General features: G+C 42.3%; 1 protein-coding gene across 2 annotated transcripts in view; it reads right to left on the bottom strand.

Moving 5' to 3' along the window:
• G2E3 (G2/M-phase specific E3 ubiquitin protein ligase) overlaps positions 1-26,023 on the bottom strand; it is a 245,406-nt gene that overhangs the window by 186,910 nt on the left and 32,473 nt on the right. For both annotated transcript variants that reach the window (XM_069209054.1, XM_069209055.1), the window contains 2 exons: positions 13,132-13,252; positions 1,513-1,581 (listed from right to left, as the gene is read on the bottom strand). In XM_069209054.1, coding sequence (XP_069065155.1) covers positions 1,513-1,549 — 37 coding nt within the window. In that variant the 5' untranslated portion in view covers positions 1,550-1,581; positions 13,132-13,252. The remainder of the gene's footprint in view (positions 1-1,512; positions 1,582-13,131; positions 13,253-26,023) is intronic.

The following is a 26,023-nucleotide window of genomic DNA, read 5'->3' as shown; positions in this document are numbered from 1 at the left end:
GGGGTGCCCAGACCCACCTGGGAACCCCCAATGCATTTCGTTGTTGGAAGCAGCCCAGAGAGCCCAACCCAGGTTGCTCCAGCCGGTTCCCTGCATGGGCAGTGTCTCCCTCGCTGCCAGCAGGAGCCAGGTTAGAGAAAAGTATTGTGAACAACAAGAGAGGTCCGATGCCGCAGGTTGAGGGTGTATCTTGTTATACCCACCAGACATATATATAAAAAAATATAGCCCTTCTATAGCCCCAGTAGGCTATAGAAGGGCTATATTATCTTTTTATATATATATGTAAACACCTGTGGCATCGGACCTCTCTTGTTATTCACAATACTTTTCTCTAATTTAGCGCACACTTGGCATTATAATATTTGATGATACCAGCAATATGTGTGACTGACGTATTCCATCTGTATATGTTCACAGCCTTGAAAAAGTCAATTATGACGAAACACGTGTCTGCTGTTGTTTTCCCGAATATGAGAATTGTATTGGCCTTCTGACGACGTGCCTATTTTGCCTCACCGGGTCAAGTGATGTGCTTCCCGAGACACCATAGAGGAATAAATCTAATACTCTACATACGTGTGATGTGCCGTGGTTTCTCTTCTCTTTACAAACATATCCATATAGGTAAACCTACAAATACCCTTTCTAACCATGCGCTCCAAAAGGACTCCCAGAAACCACATTCAGATTAGAAAATCACTTGGTACAGTATTTCATTTTAGTGTACTATATTCAAAACCTGTACAGCTGCAAGAAAGCAAACTCTTCAAAAGCATCTCATGAAAATACCATAGCCTTCATCTGATATTACGAGTAACTGATGCAGTGGGGAAGAGTTAGGCGTTTAAAAGCAACAATGATGCTGGATAATATTGCCAATTATAGCAATCATGGCAGTGCAGCACAATCCAGCAGCTATTTTAAATGTAATAATTAGGACTGTTGGCATTTGCAGACAATTTTATAAAGTGAACACTCTTATTTTGGGTTTATTTGTATAATGTTCTCATGTTTGAGGTATTGGATGTCTAACAGCTGAGAGATTTCAGCCTACAACTGCTTTTATGTGAAAAAAGTAAACTGGCGATTGCTTCCGTCCTGATAATGAAAGCATGAATATTAGCATAACCAGGAGTGATCTGGTATTTGCCATTCTGGCTTTGGTTCTTCTAACAGTAATATTTCTAAGTCCATCAGGCCCAACCTTAGCACCATTCCGATATAAATTTTCAAAATCTGCTCATTGGGAATAGCGTTTCCTGCAATTTTCTGAACACACACACCTATTTGGACTTTAACTCATTGTTACAAGCTCCAATGTGAATCCAAGAACACAGATGACCCCTCTTAAAAAAAAAACTGAAGCAAGAACTGTCTCCGTTCTCCTGTCCAAAACCATCTATTTAAACATAACAGCATAATGGATGAGAGTACCAATGTTAGAGGAAAAGATCACCACAAGACGGGCATAAAGACATTGCAGGCAGCTCAGGGTCAAAGGTGACTTACGTAAGTTCTGCGTCAGAGATGGGACACCATCACCCATGGTCACTGGACTTTTCTTCTAGTGAAGACAGGCTAAAGAGGGACAAGTTATAAATTGATTGCAGAGGCTAAAATACTGAACTCAATCATGCTTTAAATATTAGGCTGTTTACTAATTGGGTGTGAAGAACATGCACCACTTTAAAACAACAACAAAAAACAAAAAAAAAAGACATAAGTGCAGTCTGGCACAGTTTACTATCAGAAAACTTGGGCAGAGAGAAAGATAACCATAGTCTGGAATCCATAAGTGGCTGACACTGCATGCTGTTGAGTATTTATCGTGTCTAAAACAAGACAGTTATCCCATGAACAAAGTATCACACAAGGGTGAATGGCATTCCTAAAGGGCTATCACTTCCTAAATGCAACTTTGCAAACATACTTTGACGATTTATAAAATGTATCAGACCGGCCTCTTCTGAAGCCAGCAAGACAATGACCATGGAAATAAAAAGTTACCTGTAATTCTACTTCTTGGTCCAAGATAGTCTCTGAATCTTTCAACAGGAAATCCCTGTAAATGCAGGTCTCACAGCATATTTTTAAATGAAAAGAATATAAGAAAGCATGCGTATAGCAAACAATCATACTAACGTTTGAAAATGCATCCATCTTTTGACGAGGCAACAGGTTAAGCCATCGTTTTAGGTGACATCAAGGTGTAAAGGGTGACTACGCCCTCAACTCAATCTAGTTGTTAAGTACTTTGACTTCAAGAGACCACCTAAAACCTCAGTATAGTATGCAAGGACGTGGAATCCTGCTGATGTTGACAGCATCGGTGATTTGAGGAAAGATCTGAGTCACTGAAATGAGTAAGTGGGAGCAGATCTGGCCACACCAAGGGCAAGCTGGTAAGGATACATGGCTTCCTCCGATGTAGCTGGTAGATCACAGGATGACTCAAACTACCTCACAGTTTAGTGTCCAATGAACTTTCCTTCCCTAATCATGAGCCTCTGTCAGGCATCTCCAGGCAGATCGGGCACCTCTTTCTGTAGGGAGTCCAGAAGAAAGGTGACAGGCATCGTACTCCTGGATTACGGCTGTTCCTCGGACGAGGTAATTCAGACAGGTATGCTGGTTGAGGTATCTTCGTCCATGTACAGATCGCTGCCTCTTTAGCTATTCTGGACATAATTGGAAAGCTAGTTTAAGACAGAGTTGCATAGCATGCCTTCAACATGCAATGGTTGCCCTAAAACATTCTTAGAAAGTCCTCCATGTTTTGAAGAATGGGAAAATTCAGCAATGGAAGTGTTGTGGTTTTTATAAATTTACTTTTTTTTCTTTTTTGAGTTGTATGGTTGAAGATTATAATTAGCCATGTGTTTGAGCTGGATGACTTATGTTTACCATTTTGTATATGTGTCTCTTATCACTTGGTTATCTTCAGTGTACTGTTCCTTACTGTGGTGGAACTGATTAAAAAACAACCTTGGAGAAAAAAATGAAAAGGGGAAAATTCTGCGCTACTGCCCAGTCTAAATCCACACAGGTGCAGTAACATTAGCTATTTTTCATGAATACAACTTAATTTTTTTTTGTAAGGAACAAACTTTGCGTATTGCTAGTAAATTAAAAAAGGTTTGATGCACAAGAGGACAATTTAGAAATGTTACCCATACAGGCATGTGAAACTCAAAATATATTTCTGGCAAGGTATAATGTCATCAAGTCAGAAGAGAAGGGTGAATACTTAGTGCTAGAATGGACAATTCGCAAGTCTGTTTTAGAGATGGTACTAAGGCTACTTTCCTGGCTAAGAGAAAGAAGTTCCAGTTCTGGACGGAGTGTGGTATGGATCAGTTAACTTCCCTCCTCAGCTGGACTTTGTGAATTAAAGGTTTGCTCAGTTTATTGGAGTTAAATGGTGTGGGTGTAGAAACCATGGTTTCATCTGATTTCCCACGAATGATTTTAAAAAGGTCTTGTGGGCCGGTGCATGGCATTGTGAAGCTGAAAAACACTCACTTTGACGAATAGAAATTATAGGATTTTCATTTCTTTTGTTGGTAAAGTGTTTGGAAACAGGGGATTGGAAATTCCCCCCATCTCCTGTAGAAGGGCCTTTTGGGGATTATTATTTTTGTTGTTTTGTTATTTGCATGTGTCTACGGCAAGGTCCATAAACTGACTGGATGCTTTATTATAATAAAGACAAATTAGTAAAGCAAGAAAAGTTCAGTCTTGCACGGCTGATTTCTATAAGGTCTGACTTTGGCTATTTACTCTGGTCTTTGAAGGGACCTTTCAAAAATGTTGAATAAGATGAGGGAATAGTCTGACCTTCAAACAGAGATGGGTTTTATGGATCATAATCTGGCTAGGTTTGGAAATCCTCAAGTCATTGGTGCCCCTCCGGTGCGAGTAGGAAGGGTGTTGTAGTGTTAAGGTTTTTGGGAGGGTGGGGTGTTTCCATGGGTTGTCTGTTGGGTGAACGCTCTGGTTACAGTGTTTAAGCTGGTGGGTAACAGAGTCCAGGGGGCAAGGTGAGGCATCCGATTTGTTGTGCTGATCACAAAAATAGATCAAAGATTTAGCAGGGTTATGATTAGGGCACAAAGTTCTGTTTTTACAGATGAATACAGACAGAAAACAGTTTTTATGGCTTTTTTTAAAAATGGAAAAATAAGGCAAGTCGTTTGTTTTGGATGATTTTCACTGCTGTCATTCACAAGAGCTAGGTCAGTAGGCCTCTAGATTGACAGCTGGTGGAGTTAAAACATTTGCTAATGGAGCTCAAGTGCTAATATAAGGCAGTTTGTGCTGTACTACAATGCAAATGATTTTACATAACTGCATTATACTGTATCTCTCTAAAGCCAGTTGGACACTCAAATGTGAGCATTAATTTCTCAATTAAATGTGGAAATAGAGCCATCGCAGTCTTATTTATACACTACGCAAATTAGGAAGGACAAATACAGGTAAAATGAGCACATAAATGCTGATAAATGGAAGGAAATGTAAAAAAAAAAAAATGGAATATCAAACTGCAAGCCCTAGTTATGATGGATAAAAGGGGAGGAAAGAAGAGTATAGTTGTGAGTTACACAGAGACTAGTCCTTTGATTAGCAGACAAGGAGGAATATGTGACTTCTTTGATTAGGGATATAGATTTGGTGAGGGACTAAGAAGAGGTAATGCTTAAAATGAATGAGTATTGAAGCATAAGAAAGGTCTACATCTTATGTGACTAGCACGATCAACAGGAAGGAAAATTCTAGGACAGGAAGGTGGATGTGAAGTTGAGCGCGGCGGGAAATAGATGAAATGGACAGGAAGTCTGAGGTCAGGGGAGTAGAAAAGAGACTAAGTGGAATGGGGAGAAAGATGCGGTCTGTTGCAGACATGGGAAATAAGACGATAAAAGGTGAGATGGAGAAGTAGCAAGGGGGAAGGTGAGAAGAGTGAGTAGTCCTCAAGCCAGGATTAGATAAAGAAGGACTGCCAGGGAAATATAAGAGGAAGTGGCCGTGGGTACCTTGGGAAACATTTGGGCTAACCCAAATTGATTAATAAATTGAGGCTAGCCCCAATTTAACAACCAATAATATCTTTGCCCTTTTGGAGGACAATGACACACACTGTTTGAACAAGCGCAAAACCGTTCTTGGTGAGTTTAACCTATGAATTAATAATCCTCAAGATATCCTGCTACACGTTAATGAAGTGCTAGAAATGGTTCATTTAAAAATTACTTTTCAACACTCACAATAAAGGCCATTTTCCTAAATCCAATCCTTTCCAATTTTCGTAATCGCAAGATGGGGAGTCCTATCACCATAAGTAGGTCTTATCAGTTTGCGGTTTCCTTTGATGGTACTTGTTTATTGCCCCTACATCCAAGCATAACTATCAAAGGGGGGGCAATGGAGAAAAAATTTTTAATCCATTGTGGTTCATTTTAAACAGTTTCTAAATAATTGACTAGGTAGTTGTAGTGAGTATAGGGTCAATACTGGTCTAGGTTGTTTTAGTCCACAGTTGCTACTTTGGACAAGTTCATTCCTATAAGGGGATGAACATTTTCCACCAAGAAATCCATGGTTTTCTCCAGTATGCAGCATACAAACTAGACGAGTCAAAAGTCTCTGGAAGAAAACCTTTTCCCTGATCTTGGGTCTCTGTATCTTTAGATATCAAAAACGTATAAATAGGACAAGCAAAACAAAAAAAGCTTTATGATTTAATATCATCCTCCATAATCTAGCAAAGAAGCAAATTAAAACTGCAAATGAACTTCGGACTCCTGTGATAGCAAAGTGCATTGACTTTTTTTTTTTTTTTTTTATAACCAAATCGTTACTTACCAGTAGGAGTAGTTTTGCAGCCTGAAGAGTTGTCCAGATTCATGTGCTGTGCATCTATTTTGCCATCTAGTGATTGGGCACAGAATCACGTTTTGTACTATTTTTGCTTTCTCCTCTTTTTTTTGGGGTGGTGGGCGTCTACCACCATTTCGTGGTAAGTCCATCCCTGGTGCAACGTCAAACACCCTGGAAGTTCCTGTGCATTGCCGACATCTTCAGATTTTTTTTCTGTTTCCCTTTTCTTTTCTCTCTTTTTTAATTTCCTTTCTCAGTCTTGTTCTACTCACCTGTTTGCTTTGCTCCCATTTCTGGAGAGGTGGGAGGGTTGCATGTGTATCAGAAAACTCTTCAGGCTGCAAAACTACTCTCATTGGTAAGTAACCATGTCGTTTTGGAACAGGAATCCTTTTCTGGATTCACATGATGTGCATTGGATTTTGTAGCAGAGGTTGGTTCTCTGGGAAGGATGGGTGGCAATGTGGGTAAATTGGCAAACTGTTATCCTAGTACTTTTTGTCCCAACAGTGCTTCCCAATTCAAATAGATGTCCACAGAGTAGCTTTTTGTAAATGTGTGGGAATGCCCAAGATGCAGCCATGCCAAAGTAGGCAAGTGGTATGTTTGCGATGAATGCTAGGGTTGCACCCTTCTCCCTGTTGTGTGACCTGGGACATGTGGGTAAGGTCATTCTATGCGAGGGCAGGGAAGTTTTGATAGCTTCCACTATCAATCATGCAATTGTCCCTTTGCTTACTAGTCTCCGCTGCTTGCCTTTACAAAGGGGACGAAGAGTTGGTAACCCTTCCGGATTGCTTTTATCTCCTGTAGTTAGCACAAAAGTGCTCTTCGTACGTTCAAGGTATGTAGTGCACTTTCTGCTTAAGTCTTTGGGTTCTGAAAGAAGGCTGGCAGTTGGATGATGTGGTTGATGTGGAAAGGTGATAACCACTTTTGGTAGGAACTGTGGGGTTCGTTCTCAGATCAACCTTGTGGACCTGAAGGTATGCTTTCTAGGATTGTCAGTGCTAGCAGTTTGCGGACACTGCGGCGTGAGTGCTACTAGGCACATCTTTAGGGTGAGGAACTTCAATTCAGTCTTGGGCATTGGTTCCAAAGGTTCCGTCACAGGTTGCATGAGCACTGTATTAAAGTTCCACATGGGCACTGGCACTGCTTTTGGTGGCACCACTCTCTGATCCTTACAAGAATCTTTTCATTACTGGTAGTAAACAAATGCTCTTCTCAGTTCCTCTGATGTGACTATGGAGGCCAGGAGGACCTTTAGTGATACATAATTTAGGCCACAGTCTAGGAGGGGGGTTAGGTATGCTAGCACCACCCCATGTTCTGCCCTTGCCTCTAATCTTTCTTGGTCTCTGCACCAATGGATGTATTTGGTCCACTTGGTTTGGTGGCACTTTCTGGTGCTCAGTTGTCTTGCATTCCTCAGGATTTCCATTGTCCTGGGGACAGATGAAGGTGTCCGAACTCCAGGTGTTCAGGAGACACTGCTAGATTGAGCGTGGCTGGGTCCACGTGACAGTTCCCCAATCTACATGGGCAGCAGAGAGAAAGGGGGGTGGTCCCCAGCAACCCTATAAAGTTTTGGGCATTTGTGTAGAAAAGGAACCTTAATAACTCTAGCAGGATACATTTAGTTTCCTTAGTCAACAAAACACTATTATTGGACAACACCATCATTTAAACAATGTTTTTTTTTTTTACTATCTAGATGCCTTGCTTAGTGTTACTATACAGCAACATTGTTATGTAGATACTTGTTACAAACACAATTACAAAGTTTAAGATAATCACACTATCCTTTTATACATATGAATAGCTGTCGCATTTGAAGGACCAATGCGAGTTTAAGCAGGGTCAGTCAAGAGATAGTCCACTTTATCAGTAGCCGCCGACTAAGCTTATGTGCAGAACATCCAATGAAATTAGGCAGGCAGTCCTTAAGTTAATTTAACTTTTTCAACTGTCAGCGTTGACTTCTCTTAATATGTAGTCAACATGTTTCTGCCAACCTATTTGGATTGTCAGTCTTTGGGACTGAACAAGGGAGTGTGAAGTGGCTAAAGTCTCCCCAGGCTTTGTCTCCTCAAACAAGGAGGAACTTTATATTTGCTGAAGTTCACCTGTGAAGACAGACACACTCAGTAGGCTTACTGTATTCATCACATTATTTACAGAAGTGGCATAGGGTCAATGTGGTGAAACAGCGATCATGTGCACATCTTAGTCTGCTCCCTAATACTTACTCAATGCTGCAATTAAAAAAATAAAATCAATAAATGAATGAATGCAAAGAGTGCACTTTACCTCCCTGGCCCTTTCTATCGGCAACTCCTTTGTGTCTGCCGGTGTCGAGGCTTGTACCCATCGGTGTACTTTGGTCAGGACCTGTGTGGCTCTTTTTGCCGACCTTCGGTCATCCACTATTTCGACATAGAGTTAGCCTTTGGGATCTTTGGGGCTTTCGTTACCTTCCTCTATTCTGCTTCACTCAGCATTTTACTCACAGCTTCTGCTCCATCGACAACGCTCCCTTTGGCACCGGACTTCTTCCTTCTCAACTTCAACCTTGGTCGTTGCTGGAGAGATCAAAGGTCCTTCGGAGACTCTTGTGTTTTCAGGGTGACAGTCATGACTTAATGCGAGTTGCTGCATCAGTCTGGCCTTGAAAGCCTTTGGCAGGAATTTGGCAGAGGCCTTGCATTCTTCAGCATTGTGATTCATCTGACAACTTACAGACCTTGTGTGGATTCCTCTGCTCAAACTTGTGGTTGGAGTGGAGAGAATTTAAAGGGGGTGACCTCCATATTCCTTATCTGGCCCTCTAGTCTGTACTCTCCGTCCATGTGTCCTCCAGCAACAGCGTCCCCCTCCCTGAGGGAAGCTCTCTTCCCGGGCTTCAATCTTCCTCATGGCCTCCAGTGGTTTTTGGTGCTTTTCAGTGCCTTTTTTGCTTTTCTTTCCTGAAACATTCTTTAGCGCTCCTCCCGTGTACTTCTAGACCTAACGGTGGAAAAAGGAATCTTAAGATGACAGCGACCCCCAGGAACTTCGGGGCACCATCTGACATCACAGAAAGGATGGCCTTATCACCAAATGGCAGTCAACGAAGTTCACACACCCAAAAAACCCAACAAAAAACTAAAAAACAAGAAAGATAGGATGAAAGTTCAGGACCCAACCACTAGATTGCAGAGCAGACACACAGCATGCAAGTCCAGAAAAGTATTCATGCTGCAAAACATGTGTTAAGATCAGGGCTTGTTTTACATCTAAAGTCATTCCTATGTAGGCTATCCTTGAAATTTCTCCAATGCAACAAAGCTGCCTGAGGGAGCTGGACGATTTTGCCATCATTTAGAGAGAAGCTCTTTTAGAAACTTATTGAGAACAGTTCTGCTGGCTCCCCTATAACCCAGCACTAGCAGAGTGACTTTGCCCTCTCAATGTACTGATGACAGACAAGCTGCTAAACATTTTCCAATCGGTTTTTCTATCGGGTATTTTTCCAGATAAACGGAAAAACAACAACGATTAGATCTCTGCTGATAAAACCTTTATTGGATCCCTCAGACCTTAGCAATTTCAGATCAAATTCTTTGCTTCATTGCCAAGTCTAAATTCCTTTAAAATTACAGCTCCAATATTTGTAGTGCACAATGACAATTTACATTTGTTTCAAACAGTTTTCAGACCCAGATGTAGTACTGAACTTGTAGTGGTGGTAATCCTAGAAGTTCTACATAAACCTGTAAGTATCTGCTGGACTCCATAATATTGCCTATTCACTACTTTTATCTAGACTAAAGTCGGTCAAAATGTCTGATATTCTATAAAGAAAGCCAATTTCATACCTGACAGAACTCTACCAGGCCTTCACAACCACTTTAGGTCAAATTCTTAAGCCTCGCCTCTTACCAGTGCTGTTCCTAAGGGTTCTATCCTTTCATGTCATTTTATTTCTAGGGTCCTTCTCAACCAATCTGTTAACCTCAGTCTGTGCAAGTTTTTGTATGTATGCAAACTATACAGTTTGTCTTTGATCAGCACTGCTTTAGTCATCCATACTGTCCTACTGCGTTCATCTAATTTGCTAGTAGACAATTCAAAATGTAATGATTTTTAATTCTGTTGAAAAAGAAATTGCTAATAATCACGTCTTATAGACCCAGTCATGCCTCTTGGTCTTTAGTTAGGGATACCTGCCTTACTCTTTCCCCAGTAGTCCTTAATCTAGACATTTATTTGGATGCTAAACTGTTGCTTATTCCGCATGCTGTCAAAGTGACTAGTGTCAAATTCAAGTATGTCGCAACATTTCCTTTCTCAACAAGAGACTTTATGTCCTGATCATTCATGCTTTAGTTCAATCTGTTACTTCCTTCTATTATAACTGGGCTAAATTAATTTAATCTATGTAGCTGTAGCTGCAACTGCTACTTTAATCAAGCATCTTCAGATGATTTAAAAACACTGCTGTTCAACTGACTTTTACATTACCTACACTGCAGCATTACTTAAAAAACAAGCATTTGTAATGCAATGGATCTTGTATTTGCCTGAGTTAGAGCCATTAACGTTGTAAATTCCTAACAGGACTTTTCTTGCCACATAAATTGAAATGAAAAGTAAAACAGTTGACATAAGCGTGTTGATTCAAAGTGGCATGACAGCGAAGGAGAGACACAAATGGAAAAAGTTCGCTTTATCAATGTAACAGGAGCAATCTGCAAGGAAGTAACAAAACCGCCCCAAGGAGGGACAAAGATGCTGAGGCAATTCTTCAGCTGCAAGCCAAACGATGCGTTGATTTTCGGCCACGGTGATCTGATACGTGGATTTTCTTCCTCAGGACACCAGTTGCCACTTCCAAAGGCCCAGGGACTGATTTGGCACCACTGGACAAGTCAGGACTCTCAGCAGAAGAGTCCAGGCACTGGCAGATAAAGTCTTTGATGTCCCAGAGAATTCTTAGCAGGAGGAAAGTGCAGTTCAAGCCCTTGGAGAATCATGGAAAGCAGGATGCAGAAAGCAAAGCCCAATCCTTTCACTCCCAGGACAGAAGCAGCAGGCCAGTACAACAAAGCAACAGACTGAGTGGCAGTTCTATTCACAGCATCCAGCTCTTCTTCCTGGGAGAATGTCCTCAGTATGGAAGTGTTCTAAAGGTGTGGTCTCGGAGGCCCAATACTTATACTCATTTCTGCTTTTGACACAAGAAAACTTCAAAGGAAAGTCTTTGTAGTGCCTGGCCCCCAGACGCAATCCAGGGTGTTGGAGACTACTTTGTGTAAGGACAGGCGCAGCCCTATTCAGGTGCAAGTGTCAGCTCCTCCCTCCACTCTACCCCAGAAAGAACCACCAGGATATGCAGGGCCTACCTCAGCTCCCTTTGTGCGACTTCTACAGCAGTGGCCTCCAAAAAGTTTAATGCTGCACCCACCCCCCCCCCCAACCCCTCAGCTGAAAAATAAGAATCACTGGGCCCCACCTCAGTTTTCCCAATTATTTTATAAAGATGGCAATGTTTAAATATGTATTTAATATTTGCTGTTAAGTACTGTTACCGTTTTAAAAATGCAATAACATCCTTCTGCTTGAAACAAAGCCCCCTTATCTGTATGCTGCTTCTTTTGGCCTCGGGTCTACAGTGAATTTACAAACAGCCCAACGATCATCCTGACCCAGATGTGCATTCCACAACCAGGCAGAGGCACGGAACGGTTAAGTAAGAACGCCTACTTTCCAATAATGGCATTTTCAAACTTATAATTTAAGAAAAAAACTTCACCATAAAATGTATTTTTAAATTGTAAGTTCAGAGACCCCCAAGTTCCATACCTCCATCTGCTCCCAACGGGAAATTACATTTGAAAGATATTTCAAGGCAATACCCATGTTAACCTCTGGGAGAGGTATGCCTTGCAATAATGACAATCGAATTTAGCACTATTTCACTGTCAGGACATGTAAAATACCAGTACATGCCCTACCTTTTAAATGCACTGCACCCTGCCCAAGGGGCTGCCTTGGGCCTACCTTAAGGGGGACTTGCATGTAGTAAAAGGGAAGGTTTGGGCCTAGCAAGTGGGTGCACTTGCCAGATCAATTGGCAGTTAAAACTGCCCATACATACACTGCAGTGGCAGGTCTGAGTCATACTTACAGGGCTAATCATGTGGGTGACAGTCAATGCTGCAGGCCCACTGGTACCATTTGATTTACAGGCCCTGGGCACACACTGTACTAGGGACTTACTAGTAAATCAAATCTGGCAACCATGGATAAGCCAATTAAAAATACACTTTAGACAGCGAGCACTTGACTTTAGCACTGGTCAGCAGTGGTAAAGTGCCCAGAGTCCTGAAGCAAACAAAAACTAAATTCAGTACAGGATCAAAACAGGAGGTCAGATGCCGAAAAGATAGGGGAAACCACACCAAGAATCTTACAGGTAAACTTCATTTTTTTTATTGCTTTATTTAATTATAGCTTCTACTTATCCACCTAATTTACATGTAGGTCGCTTACTGTGACGTAGGTAGCAATTTCAGAGTTCAGCAACTGAAATATTCATATTTGGTGTTCATACCACTGATCTAGTGTTCAGATAGATAAACCTAAGTTGGTTAACCGAGCTATCAATCCCAGTTGGGGTGCTGGTAAGGGGGGGTGGGGGGGGGGAGGGAGGGGGGGGAATGGCTGTTGCTTAGTTCAATTGCTGAGCTATTTTTATTTAGTAGGTCTAAGTTAGACAGATGTGATATCGACTCGAGTGGTGGGCACAAGTTGATATCCGTCCAAGTGTGTTAAAGTTCATTGGAGGTATAGGTGAGGTTTTGGTTATAGTAACCAGCAGCTAGCCCTGCTTGGACGCAGACAGGCTTCCCTTGGGCATGCTGGTGACGTGACCGCACCCCTTGACTGCGACTGATCTCACTCCCCCTTCCCACTCCCCACCTCCCCTAAACATGTCAGTTACCAACTGACGTGTATACTGATTAGGAGGGACAAACTGCAGGTATTTCTATAAAACAAAAATGCCCAAAACATTCAGCACATTAAAAAAAATTCAAAGTGCAGCAGGAGCAGTTCCTATCACTAATGCGTCAACTCTGCTGCCACCATTCAGAGGGGCTGCGAGGTCCAAAAGGCTCCGCCAAGTTCCTTACTTTTTTAACAAACATTCCCAATATAATTGCCCAAATAAAACAAACCCACAGACTAAAAGTTAATGCATACCTTGAGGGGACTTTGGTGCTATTTCATGTTAAGCACTTGCAGTGGAGTAGCCAGCGGAGATCGGGCACACCGGAAACACTGAGCACGGATGGTAGCTAGCCAGCCATCTAGAAGCATCTACCTGCAACAAAGAGGAGGACATAAGGCTCATCTGAACGGAAAGGACAACTTGGGACCTGTAAGAGCAATGTTTTATTTAGAGATTGCCTGGAATACTACAAATCAGACTTGACGCCAAAATACTAAAAGAAAAACAACATGCAGTGGGATACAATATAGACTTAATACTAGACTCTAAATTATGTTAATTCATGCAAGAGGAGCAAACTGGTATGTCAAGTATTTAGCCCCTTTTAAATGAAGGCTGGTCATTAGTGCATCAATTGGGCAAGAAAGAAGCTGCTTGGAGAATCGAGCCAACCTGAGGGGCTGTGGGTAGAGCATAAGGGCCATGCAGTAGGGGAAGACGAGATTCAACCACATTAGTTAGCCCAGGCCATGCTCACATAAAATCTGCCACAGTCCTGTGCCTGTTTCCTCTGAACTTGGCAAAGCTCCATCTCCACCACATCAGTAGCTACAACTAACACTATGGAAGAGGACATCCTCACAAAGGAGGCAACCTAAGCTACTAGCGTGGATCCAGACTAGGATACTCATCTGGTTGCACGTGAATGCACAAAGGTAGGTTAGTCTTAGTTATCACTCTCCATTTCCACATACATGTGAGTCAATACACCTTGATGTTCAGCTGATACTGCGGAGTAGCTAACTCTGCTAATCAAGTACTAGTGGACTTCAACTTGGTTGAAATATAGCTGACATTTAACCAGAATACTTGGAAGCATTCAGCCGTAGCCCCTCACAGTATAACATTTAGTATCCTGTGTTGCGGACTGTAGTCCGAAAACAAGTTTTTTTTCCCCTAGGTTTTCTGATAGCTTTGTCTAAACAGAGACAGAACCAAAGAATGAGTGAGCCAAGCTAGGTACCAGCACTGGCCTTCTCCAGGCAGACTTAAGCAGAAACCAGAGAAAGCATAAGAGTAAAGTTGCTCCACAATTCCTTTTCTAGCCAAGGAAGAGCTGCACACCAGTGTGGCAGATGGTCTGAATCTTCCTGGGCTGTGCTTAGTTAGCAAATGTCCTTTCCTTCACCATGCTGAAGCAAAGCATGGATCCTACTCAAGCAGGGCTACTGAGATCCACTGCACTAAAAATTCTGCCAGTAAGCAGGATAAGCTGCACCGGGTAAGAAGTCCTTGCTTGTCAGAGGACCAGAGCCCAGCTGAAACTGGTAAAACCGGGAAGCTGCCGATGGACTGTGCCAACCTTGGAACACAAAATCAGACAGCCTCACAACTGCTTAATGCCACAGTTTAACTCAATCAATCTGCTCCATGGAGAGGCCCGGGGAAGCACCATCACCTTTGACGTTCTTAGGCACCTTTGTCTTTGTTGGGGAGTCTGGTTTGTCCCAAACCAAGTTTGTTCTGCATGTAAACAGGACACACCTGTAGAAAACCTATTCAGTGCCATCCTTTGGCTAGAAAAAGGCTTAAATAAAAACTATGAGAGGTCTACATATGGTTAATGGTCTGTGGTTCAGTGCAATCCCTCCCCAATATACCTGCATTTAAACCTTCCTGAACCATGCCCCAAAAACGTATATGTTTTGAGCAGTGGTTCTTAACCTTCTGACGTCTGCGGACCCGCCACTTAATCATTACAGGAACTGGGGACACCCATTAAACAATTTTTGAATGTGTGGTCAGACACCCATGAGAAGATTTTGCAGACCCCTAATCAAGAGGGGTTCCCAGACCATAGGTTAAGAACCACTGGTCTAGAGCTTGATTGTTACTAATCCCCTGTCCAACAGGAACCATAGCACTAGAAAGATTAAAACATGACCAACAGTCGCATCAAAGAAATTGTAGAAGCGTGAGGATTCAGATATACAGACACCGAAACAAGTTTAAAATCAAAACAGGGTAAAAACCTATTATAACTTACGTTCAGCATTATTAGATGGATGTATAACTGTACAGAAGAAAGAGAAACAGTTGCCAGATCCTGCGCTGCTGTGATTGAAGGCCAGGACAAGTCCTGGAATTATGAAACTATCCCTGCTGCAGTACCCTCTTAGCAATAAACGAAGATAGAATGAATGCTAGGGAACATCACGCTTGTGAGTCCTGAACAAAGGCATACCTGGAACAAATCACAGAAGTGTACGCTTGTCAAATGAAGTAATGTGATTTAGATCAAGTCTCCCCAAAGCCTAGCACTTCTCCGTGCACGAAAAGTAAAGAGCAGCAACTTGGATGCATCACAGGCCACAAGCTTAATGTTTACCTTAGTACAGTCAAGATGTACAAACAAGAAAACATATGAGGTTGTATCACAGGTCTAGGAGATGCAAGCAACTGCAGACTTTTTTTTCTTATTCACACTCTTACTATTCATCTATCTTGAAAAAAATAATCTTTCTAAAAGATTTCAGCCTGTGGACCAACTTTAACAGAGTTGTACTCGTATATCCCACTAGGAGCTTGTAACCCACAACTACTCCTTACAGGAAGCATCCACTTCCCAACCTCAAACCTTAGACAGCAATAGACGCTGTGGGCGGTTCTGAGCAATGCCTTGGGACAGAATCACTTTATAGTTAGTTGAGCACTGCCCAATAACCACCTAGTACACTCCCCTTAAAGCTATCCTGGCCTTGAAATGGGCAAAGATTACTTAAACAGACGCCGTACAAACATGCATTTCTCTAATGGTATCTTGGTTACACGGGAATAATATAGATGCTGAAGTTGTTGCTTTCACAAAAGTGTAGTATTATGTTAAGACTCTAAAAAAAAAAAATATATATATACTGAAATAAACCCTTTTGAAGCAGTGCTGCCGAACTACAGTGTCTGTCCCACACTGGTCCATGTTAGAGGAAGTCATGGAACTACCCGACACACAGTAAGCCCACAAGAAGTTAAATAGTGGAAACTTTACAATCAGAAAAGGCCTGTGGCCCTGTTCTACTAGACACACACACTTGAACTTGCCCTGAGCCTAGTAAGAAGATTAAGACCCTGCAAGTTGTGAAACATTGCACCATCTGTATGCAAATATTACCACAGCAGGGACCAGCCCTATCAACAATAATTGCAGCCCATGCACAAGAAATTGTTTTTTTTTGTGTGCTGACTGGGCCACTCGACTATTTAGAGAGCATGGAGTTGGCTACACTAATACCGGATGCAGGTAAGCAGGAGGCAGTGAATATGCTTTCTTTTACTGGTATACTCTAATTGGGTCCAAGTAGAGGATTTTCCTCATCTTTGCACTCATGCATCCATTAATCCACCCACAATCTCACTCTTGCATCCGCCCCTTCCAAGTAAAATAATGGACAAAAGGAAAAAAAAAAAAAACAATCACGCATATGGAAGATAAATTAAAAGAATAAACAGAGTGAAGAAAACGCAGTGGGCTGCCACGTGTGAAGGGTACTGTATAAAGACAATCATTGTTTTGTCCAACATGGCCACCATGTTTAAAGGCAACCTTGGAAAGGTAAACCAATGATACTATGCACAATACTATTCCAAGATGGCAGGGCGATTAGAAGCAGTAGCTGCAGGACATAGCACACTGCAGATTAAATGGGCACTTAATAGCACTGTCGGGGGATTGGCAATAAAAACAACAACAAAAAACTAGAAAGAAAAACTAAAAAAGGACCTATTTAAAAAAGTACATCTAGAAGACTATCGAGCCAGCCCTGGCACTGAAGCGCACTCAATTTCAGGCGGCTAGCCACACGCCATCAAGTGAAATGCTGCCATGCACAGAGGAACAGAGCGAGTGGTTGAAGGAGGATGACCCAAAGCCCTTCTATGTATACATTTTTTCAGTGTTTGTGATCCTGGCCTAAAGCTAAATCAACGTGGGTAGAACGAAAAAATAATTTAATATGCATGCTGCTATATACTGGGCAGGAAAAAATATATGTACAAAATTACAACTAGTAAAACAATATATTGCCCCAACCTTGGATGGCCAAACAAGGATTTTCAGTGCAAGTTTACTAGAACTGCTGCCTACCACAGTAATCTGCAAAACACCCACCTACTGACTTTAACAGACTAAAATCAAGTTCACCATTAAAGATGCATTAGCTTGAATAAAGGCCCTTTTACAATAATTCAGGTCAGACCTACTGTCTTTGTTTTAACTTTTCCTAAGATTAGAGCATGTAGTTAAATGTGTGTTTTGACCACTGACTTCGTGTTGCACCACTCTGCACTTGGCTTAGCTGCCCACTGTCCCATTCGTTTTTACCAGTTAGACTCCGTTTAGCCTTAGATTCATTCTGCCTATTGTTTTTATTGTAGCATTAGACACTGCCATGTTAAAGCCTGCCAGTGATTTTCCACGTTGTCTGTCTGTTTATGTGCTTTTTCTCACCAAGGGCTTTGGTTGATAAGGATGTACCCAGATGGCAGGGAACGGCCTTGCTTTGACATCTTGGGATTGTGGCCAAACCCCAAAGTATTATTTCCAAGCATACCTAAACTAGCCAGCATGTTTGAATCGCAACAGGAGGGTTTTTTCCAGAAAGGTCCTTTGGGTTTTAAGATATAAAACAGACCCAGTGCGACAGTGGGAGAGTCAGAGGCCTCAATCACGATTCAGACGTCAATCGCCTGATATAAATTTCCCCTGAGGGTGGCGATCTCTCTTTCACACAGTCGAACGGGGTCATCGGCTTGCTGGCATGAGCAAGATGAAGCACCTGACAGGCCCTACGGTGATGCATTTTTATTAATTTGCTTTGCATTTTATAATATAGATACATATAATTGCTGTGTATATTGCAGTGGAGAATCATTTTAGTATGTGTTCATTTCATTGTTGTGACCATTTTTAAAACGTGTGCTTTCAACATGCTAATCCCTTTTTAGGAAACTTGCGTAGTGAAATAAATGTCTTCTTTGGACTAAGTGCATTCCAGAGATTCGTCAGCTCGGTCATTAGTGAAAAGCAAAACAGAGCAACAGCCAACATAACTTTCCCCAAAGAACCAATCAGCCCTATAGTGTTTAGCATTAGCTGGTCATTATAACTAACTCAGGCCTACAGTATTGAACATAAGGTTTACACACAAAAAATGCAATACAAGCACTTTCAGAGCAAGCGTACACCTTCTGTCCAATGAAAAACATATACAGCAGGTCAGCCTGTGGGCACAGCCTAAGCCCTGCTGTCAATAGTCCCACTTGGGGCTTATTTCTGATGATCAGACAAGGTCTAACGACAATTGAACGAAACAGCCAGACCAAACTATGGATTTGGGGGCATCCCACCAGACATTACATAATCATTATACTGATAGACCTTGGAAAGGATGGGGCAAGTTCAATCTGTGCTAAAGGACATAAATGAGCAATTTAGTGAGACTTATGCCTTACTGACAGGCATAAGGGAAATATATACACAGACACACACTGAAAATACTGAAGGCTACAGGGGCGTTAAAGTGAGACCCACAAAAACACGAATTCAGCAGCTAATTATACTTCGTTATGTTAAACTATAACTCGCAGCCTAAAGTTACTTTCCGGTATGAGTTCTAGTTTCTTCAGTTAAGTATAACTAGACATACAACTATAACTGCTGAATTTCAATGGTTTTGCATGGGTAAAATGTTATTAACGTCCATGTAGCCATTGGATGTTTTCAGTGAGTTTCTATGGATTTATTTTTATGTAAAAATATATATAAATACCGTACGTTAATATGGCCAAAGGCAGTGTGCAACCGGGGTATGGTGTGAGTTTGCCTCCTCCCCATCACCCCCCCACCCCAATTAGGCTTTGGAGCGACGTCCCGAGAGATTTATATTTTGTTTCTCTTAACTTTGAAACTACTAGATTTACACCAAAACACAAAAAGGCACAACCTGCAGACCAAGATGTAGCTTCTTGCCAGATTTGGGGTAATTCCACTCAGTGGTTCGGGCTGTAGCAGTGTCTAAAGATTGTGAAATCCTCATTGACATACACTGGGGAAAAAGCGTTTTGCGACTCTCCTACCCCCCCCCCCCCCTATCCCCCTCCCCTCCCCTAACCCCACCCCACCTCCTCTTTGGCCCCAGGTGACGAATCACCATGAAATTGTCCAGACAGCAGCTGAAGTAACTGGTACACTAGTTTTGAAAAACTTGAGAAGATTCAAACAGCTCCAAAGTTCTTAACAAAACAAAAAACGATGTGTCTATGGGAAAGGTTTGTTCTAACAATACCTACCTACTCACCAGCAGCAGGTAATTAAAGAAAATACATATTTACACACACACACACCTTCCATGAATACAGAATGCCCTACTTGTCATTGAGTTTGTCAGCACATGAATGAAAAAACAAAACAAAGGGAGAGATACAAAAGTAAATGTAAAAATAAATATGAAAAGGAATGCAAGCTACAAAATGAACTTCTGCACACCATAAGCCAAATATGCTACAGTGCAAACAAAGTCCACCAATAATTGACAATTCTACTTGTAGGTGCAAATAATGCAGTATGTATACGCAAGAAAACTATATCGCACAAGGTATGATGAAAGTGGAATTGACCACTGTGTGCATACCATTAAAGAGACATTAATCGGGGTTTTCTGTAGCTGTTCATAACACTTAACCAGTTGGCAAGTGCAACTTTACTACGTAAAACTGAAATAAAAGTGTGCATAGATCAACCCCTGGTACCTACCCACACCAACAGCATTCATATCCCCTTCCTCACAACATAATGCTCACCCACAGAAAAAACACCTCATACACTGGCACCGGGTCAGTGGTACGCATGGAGACGGCATGACAACACCTTTCAGGAACTTGAGGAAATTCACAACCGAAACCTGGCTGACTTCCATATGTACCCACAACCAAAGAGTTCACCTTAGAACCCTAAAGGCTACAGTATCAAACACAGACAGTATATAAGGACTAGCTGCAATGCATGACAACCAACTCTTCGCTCAATGACTTATGTCAGATCTGGTCTCCTGAGCCTAAGCAACTCTGGCAGATAAATGTTTGTAGGAAAGCACTACCACAGTCGCTGTAAATGGAGAAACGAGGGAATGCATGCTGCAAGCTCCCAGGGCCTCCTTCATAGGCTTTCACTGTCAGGGGTAGCGAACGTCGACAGTCCAGGCTTACTTTTGGCAGATGGCAGGGAGGTAGAATTAGTTCAGGTTGCATGTGTATTCTACAAATACAACAGGCACTGTTAGTCTACAAGAGGACAAAATAAGATTTACTATTAAGCAGATAAGCCCAATAAGATAGAGAGTTGGTATTATCTGACTGTATATCTCTGGGTACAAGTGTAAGTCCGTAGCTCATTCGAATTACAAAGTGTTTACATCCACAGGGATCATTATGATGGTAACTGAGCACAGCAATGGCTTTTAAGTTTTCCGAGTTTATTGCGGTTCAGTCTGACGGCCCAGGTCCTTCTTTGGTGGGCATCACACAGTGAACTGCAGTGCCTGCAGGAGGTTGCAGAGGTACTGAGTACCACAGGAGGCAACAGTTACATTCTGGGACACACAGGGGAAAGGCAGCAGTGAGGTGGGAATATGAGCGCGCTCATGGAGTCAGGTGTCCACGGACAGAGATGAGTGGCTAATGCAAGGGGGAGGGATAAGGAAACCTCATGCTCAACTGTAGCTTGGAGAAATGATGCGGTGGTGCATGGTTCAGAGAGACAGACCTCAACCCAAGACAGATGAAACACCGGCTTTTGGCTGCATTCAAAGAACAAAAGGTCATGTGAAGACCGGTTCACAGTTTCCAGTCTTGGCAGGGTTGGCTTCACACTTCCTCACAATAGGACACTCACAATGAACTGTCTGAGCAAGGAAGGTTCTCTCCTTGTGGCAAGGCCCAATGTTGCTCCGAAAGATCTACAAATGGATACCCACCAAAACCAGAAGAACAGTCACCCAAGCCCTCGTAAGCAGCAAACTGGACTACAGCAATGCCCTCTATGCAGGAACCACAGCAAAACTCCAGAAGAGGCTGCAATGCATCCAGAACGCCTCCGCACGCCTCATCCTGGGCATCCCCGCCACATCACAGACCACCTGAGAAACCTGCACTGGCTCCCAGTCAACAAGAGCATCAACTTCAAACTCCTCACCCACGCTCACAAAGCACTGCACAACACCAGACCAGAATACCTCAGATGGCCCTCCTACACCCTGACCTGACATCTCCGCCCTGCCGACCTCACAACTGTCCCACGTGTCTGCAGAACTACAACCGGCGGTAGATCATTCTCTTACCTCGCCACCAAAATGTGGAACACTCTTCCCACCCACCTGCACCAGACCACCTCCTTATCTCCAGGAAACTTCTCAAGACCTGGCTGTTCGAGCAGTAGCAGCACCCCCCCCCCCCTGACCCCCACCCCTCTCAGCGCCTTGAGACCCTCACAGGTGAGTAGTGCAGTTTACAAATTCCTAATTGTCTACCTCTCGGATCCTTCGGCACTGGAGTCCTTTCTCAGCGCAAGAGGTATATGTCCTGCCGTTAATCCTCACCTTGCGAGTTGCTGACATGGTCAAGCCCTGCTAATCCTTTTGAATCACCTCAGATATACGGTTTACTGAAAACTAGTCTGACCAGCCTTTATGAAGCAATTCTATATAGGGTTCACTGTTCTCAGGAGTTAACATGACAGAGTCCACCAGTACGCCAGCCTTTCATGGCGACCTTTGGATGAGTAGTGAAATGTGTGTTTTGACCACTGACTGAGTTGCACCACTTTGCACCTGGATTAGCTGTCCAGCGTTCATCAATTACAGACTACATTTTGTATTCAATTTAGCCCTAGATTCATTTTGCCTATTGACTTTATCGTAGCATTAGACACTGCCATATTAAAGGCTGCCCTTAATTTTCCACATTGTAAACTGTGCATTCTGTCTTGTTTTCATGCTTTTTCTCACCAAGGGCTTTGATTGATAAGGATGTACTCCGATGGCAGGGAACTGCCTTGTTCGGACTTGACATCTTGGGATTGTGGCCAAACCCAAACATGTTATTTTCAAAGCATACCTAAACTAGCCAGCATGTTTGAATACTTCTTGTGAGGGGTTTTTCCTGAAAGCTCCTTTGGTTTTTTAAGATATAAAAAGACCCAGTGCGACAGTGAGGGTTGGAGTGGCTTCAGTCAGGATTCAGACATCTGATGCCTGATATAGAGCTCCCGTGAGGGCGGAGATCTCTCTCTCAGTCGAACAGGTCATTGGCTTGCTGTCGTGAGAAAGATTTAGCACCAGACAGGCCCAACGGTGATGCATTTTTAATTTGCTTTGCATTATAATGTAGATACATATATTTGCTGTGTCTATTGTAGTGGAGAATCATTTTGGTATGTTTTCATTTCATTGCTGTGAATATTTTTTAAACATGTGATGTCAACATGCTAACCTTTTAGGAATCTCGCATAGTGAAATAATAAATGTCTTCTTTGGACTAAGTGCATTCCAGATATTTTTGTCAGCTCAGTCATTAGTGAAAAGCAAAACAAGATGGGACTTCCCTCAACAATCTTTCTTTTGGGGTCATTTAACAAGTGACCACAGGTGCTGGCACAGCCCACAATATAGATTTTATCGGTTGACCCACCCGATTACTTTTTTAGGAGTCTCTTGCATGTGCACACTTGTAAAATCTTTGAGTGTTCTATCTTAAAAGGGCTTAGAACCCGCCCCTTACTTAATTACCATTGGTTTATTCCAGCGTGGTTCTAAATTACATGCTTGACTGGGCAGCAAGTTGTACGTTTCCTTCCTGCTCTCCGATTTGCTGTCTATGCCGTTGTGTGGTGCCTAGACCAAGTACATCTTCCGGTCACTGGCCAGTGTACTTTTACTGACCACGTTTCCCAAAGTACTTTTTTATTTTATTTTTTATTTTCACAAATGCTCTCTAGGAACACACGTCTGCAGTCCATATGCTCAAGCACGCTATAATTGCTTTTACAACTTCATTATTAAAAGCCCTGTGTTTGCCCAAACCTCCCTCCCTCACCCACCTTGTATTACTTTCCTTGTTTTTTTATTAATACAAAACTGTGGTTAATATGACCTGGGTGTGTGCTGCAGCCTGCAAAGGAATCTTTAGTCTGCTGCTGCTTGGCAATACAATATGGCCTTTGTGCTTTACTTTGAGAGAATGGTGTTAAAACTAATATTGTGGAAATTAACGCATGACGTGCTACAGCTAGACAAACTACAGATCCATGAAGGCTTCTTTTTTCATAGAGTTATGTACCACAAACTTGGCAATTCTACATTAGGGCACATAAGTAAGTATTCCATGAAAGCCATAGAGCACACCTTTCCTTTAAGATTGTGAGCGTTATGCTCTAGTTTTATTAAAGACTTTAGGCCCCCTTTGCACATGGCAATGGCCTGATCACAGCAGCAGACGCACAACCAGTTATCTCACTCAGTTGTGGTGAATGCTGTACGACTTCATAACTTACAAACCTCTAAATGAATATTTATCTGTACAACACTTATGGTGCGCCTTAGCATTGCGCTTAGGAAATTCTCATTCATTGCACTCTCAGCAGCAGGAACTCTACACACTTAGCTACCTCGCTCAAGGTTGGAGTGATGTGTATGTATGTTTATCTTTTTCTAAAGCACACCTTTCCTTTAAGATTGTGGGCATTATGCGGCTGTTCAATTAAAGAGTTTAGGCCCCCCTTTAAACATGGCTATCACCTGTTCACAGAGGCAGACGCACAACCATTCAGCTATCCTACTCAGTGGTGGCGCACTGTAGGTGTAGGTTTATCTTTTTAGAAAGCAAAGCTTTCCTTCAAGAACGAGGCCTTTAGAGCGCTTTATATGGTCAATAGTTACTTTCCTCAGAGGATGACTTAAAATTTACAAGCCTCCTAAATTATATTTACAACTACAGGTGGCTAGCTACCTGTAGAACATTAACAATGAGCTTTAATGTTGCTCTTGAGCTATTGCTTTCTTTCTCTCCACCCCACAGCTCAAAGCGACAGGCACTTCAACCACTGAACTATACAGGGAGTGCAGAATTATTAGGCAAATGAGTATTTTGACCACATCATCCTCTTTATGCATGTTGTCTTACTCCAAGCTGTATAGGCTCGAAAGCCTACTACCAATTAAGCATATTAGGTGATGTGCATCTCTGTAATGAGAAGGGGTGTGGTCTAATGACATCAACACCCTATATCAGGTGTGCATAATTATTAGGCAACTTCCTTTCCTTTGGCAAAATGGGTCAAAAGAAGGACTTGACAGGCTCAGAAAAGTCAAAAATAGTGAGATATCTTGCAGAGGGATGCAGCACTCCTAAAATTGCAAAGCTTCTGAAGCGTGATCATCGAACAATCAAGCGTTTCATTCAAAATAGTCAACAGGGTCGCAAGAAGCGTGTGGAAAAACCAAGGCGCAAAATAACTGCCCATGAACTGAGAAAAGTCAAGCGTGCAGCTGCCACAATGCCACTTGCCACCAGTTTGGCCATATTTCAGAGCTGCAACATCACTGGAGTGCCCAAAAGCACAAGGTGTGCAATACTCAGAGACATGGCCAACGTAAGAAAGGCTGAAAGACGACCACCACTGAACAAGACACACAAGCTGAAACGTCAAGACTGGGCCAAGAAATATCTCAAGACTGATTTTTCTAAGGTTTTATGGACTGATGAAATGAGAGTGAGTCTTGATGGGCCAGATGGATGGGCCCGTGGCTGGATTGGTAAAGGGCAGAGAGCTCCAGTCCGACTCAGACGCCAGCAAGGTGGAGGTGGAGTACTGGTTTGGGCTGGTATCAAAGATGAGCTTGTGGGGCCTTTTCGGGTTGAGGATGGAGTCAAGCTCAACTCCCAGTCCTACTGCCAGTTCCTGGAAGACACCTTCTTCAAGCAGTGGTACAGGAAGAAGTGTGCATCCTTCAAGAAAAACATGATTTTCATGCAGGACAATGCTGCATCACACGCGTCCAAGTACTCCACAGCGTGGCTGGCAAGAAAGGGTATAAAAGAAGGAAATCTAATGACATGGCCTCCTTGTTCACCTGATCTGAACCCCATTGAGAACCTGTGGTCCATCATCAAATGTGAGATTTACAAGGAGGGAAAACAGTACACCTCTCTGAACAGTGTCTGGGAGGCTGTGGTTGCTGCTGCACGCAATGTTGATGGTGAACAGATCAAAACACTGACAGAATCCATGGATGGCAGGCTTTTGAGTGTCCTTGCAAAGAAAGGTGGCTATATTGGTCACTGATTTGTTTTTGTTTTGTTTTTGAATGTCAGAAATGTATATTTGTGAATGTTGAGATGTTATATTGGTTTCACTGGTAATAATAAATAATTGAAATGGGTATATATATTTTTTTGTTAAGTTGCCTAATTATGCACAGTAATAGTCACCTGCACACACAGATATCCCCCTAGCATAGCTAAAACTAAAAACAAACTAAAAACTACTTCCAAAAATATTCAGCTTTGATATTAATGAGTTTTTTGGGTTCATTGAGAACATGGTTGTTGTTCAATAATAAAATTAATCCTCAAAAATACAACTTGACTAATAATTCTGCACTCCCTGTATGGTGCAATGCACATGCATGCCTTTCACTAAATCACATCTTTCCTCTCATTTGATTACAGAATTCAGACCCCCATACACATGGGTTTTGGTAGGAAGTGTTTTACAGGAATGCTGCTTACTGTTTCACACATTTGACCTTAACAGCACATAAAGAAACATTTCCCTAAAGGTTACATTCAAAACAGCATTTAAAATGGCAATCAATG

The sequence above is a fragment of the Pleurodeles waltl genome, chromosome 9 (genome assembly GCF_031143425.1).
Source record: "Pleurodeles waltl isolate 20211129_DDA chromosome 9, aPleWal1.hap1.20221129, whole genome shotgun sequence".
Taxonomy (NCBI): domain Eukaryota; kingdom Metazoa; phylum Chordata; class Amphibia; order Caudata; family Salamandridae; genus Pleurodeles; species Pleurodeles waltl.
This window is presented reverse-complemented; position numbering and strand designations above follow the sequence as displayed.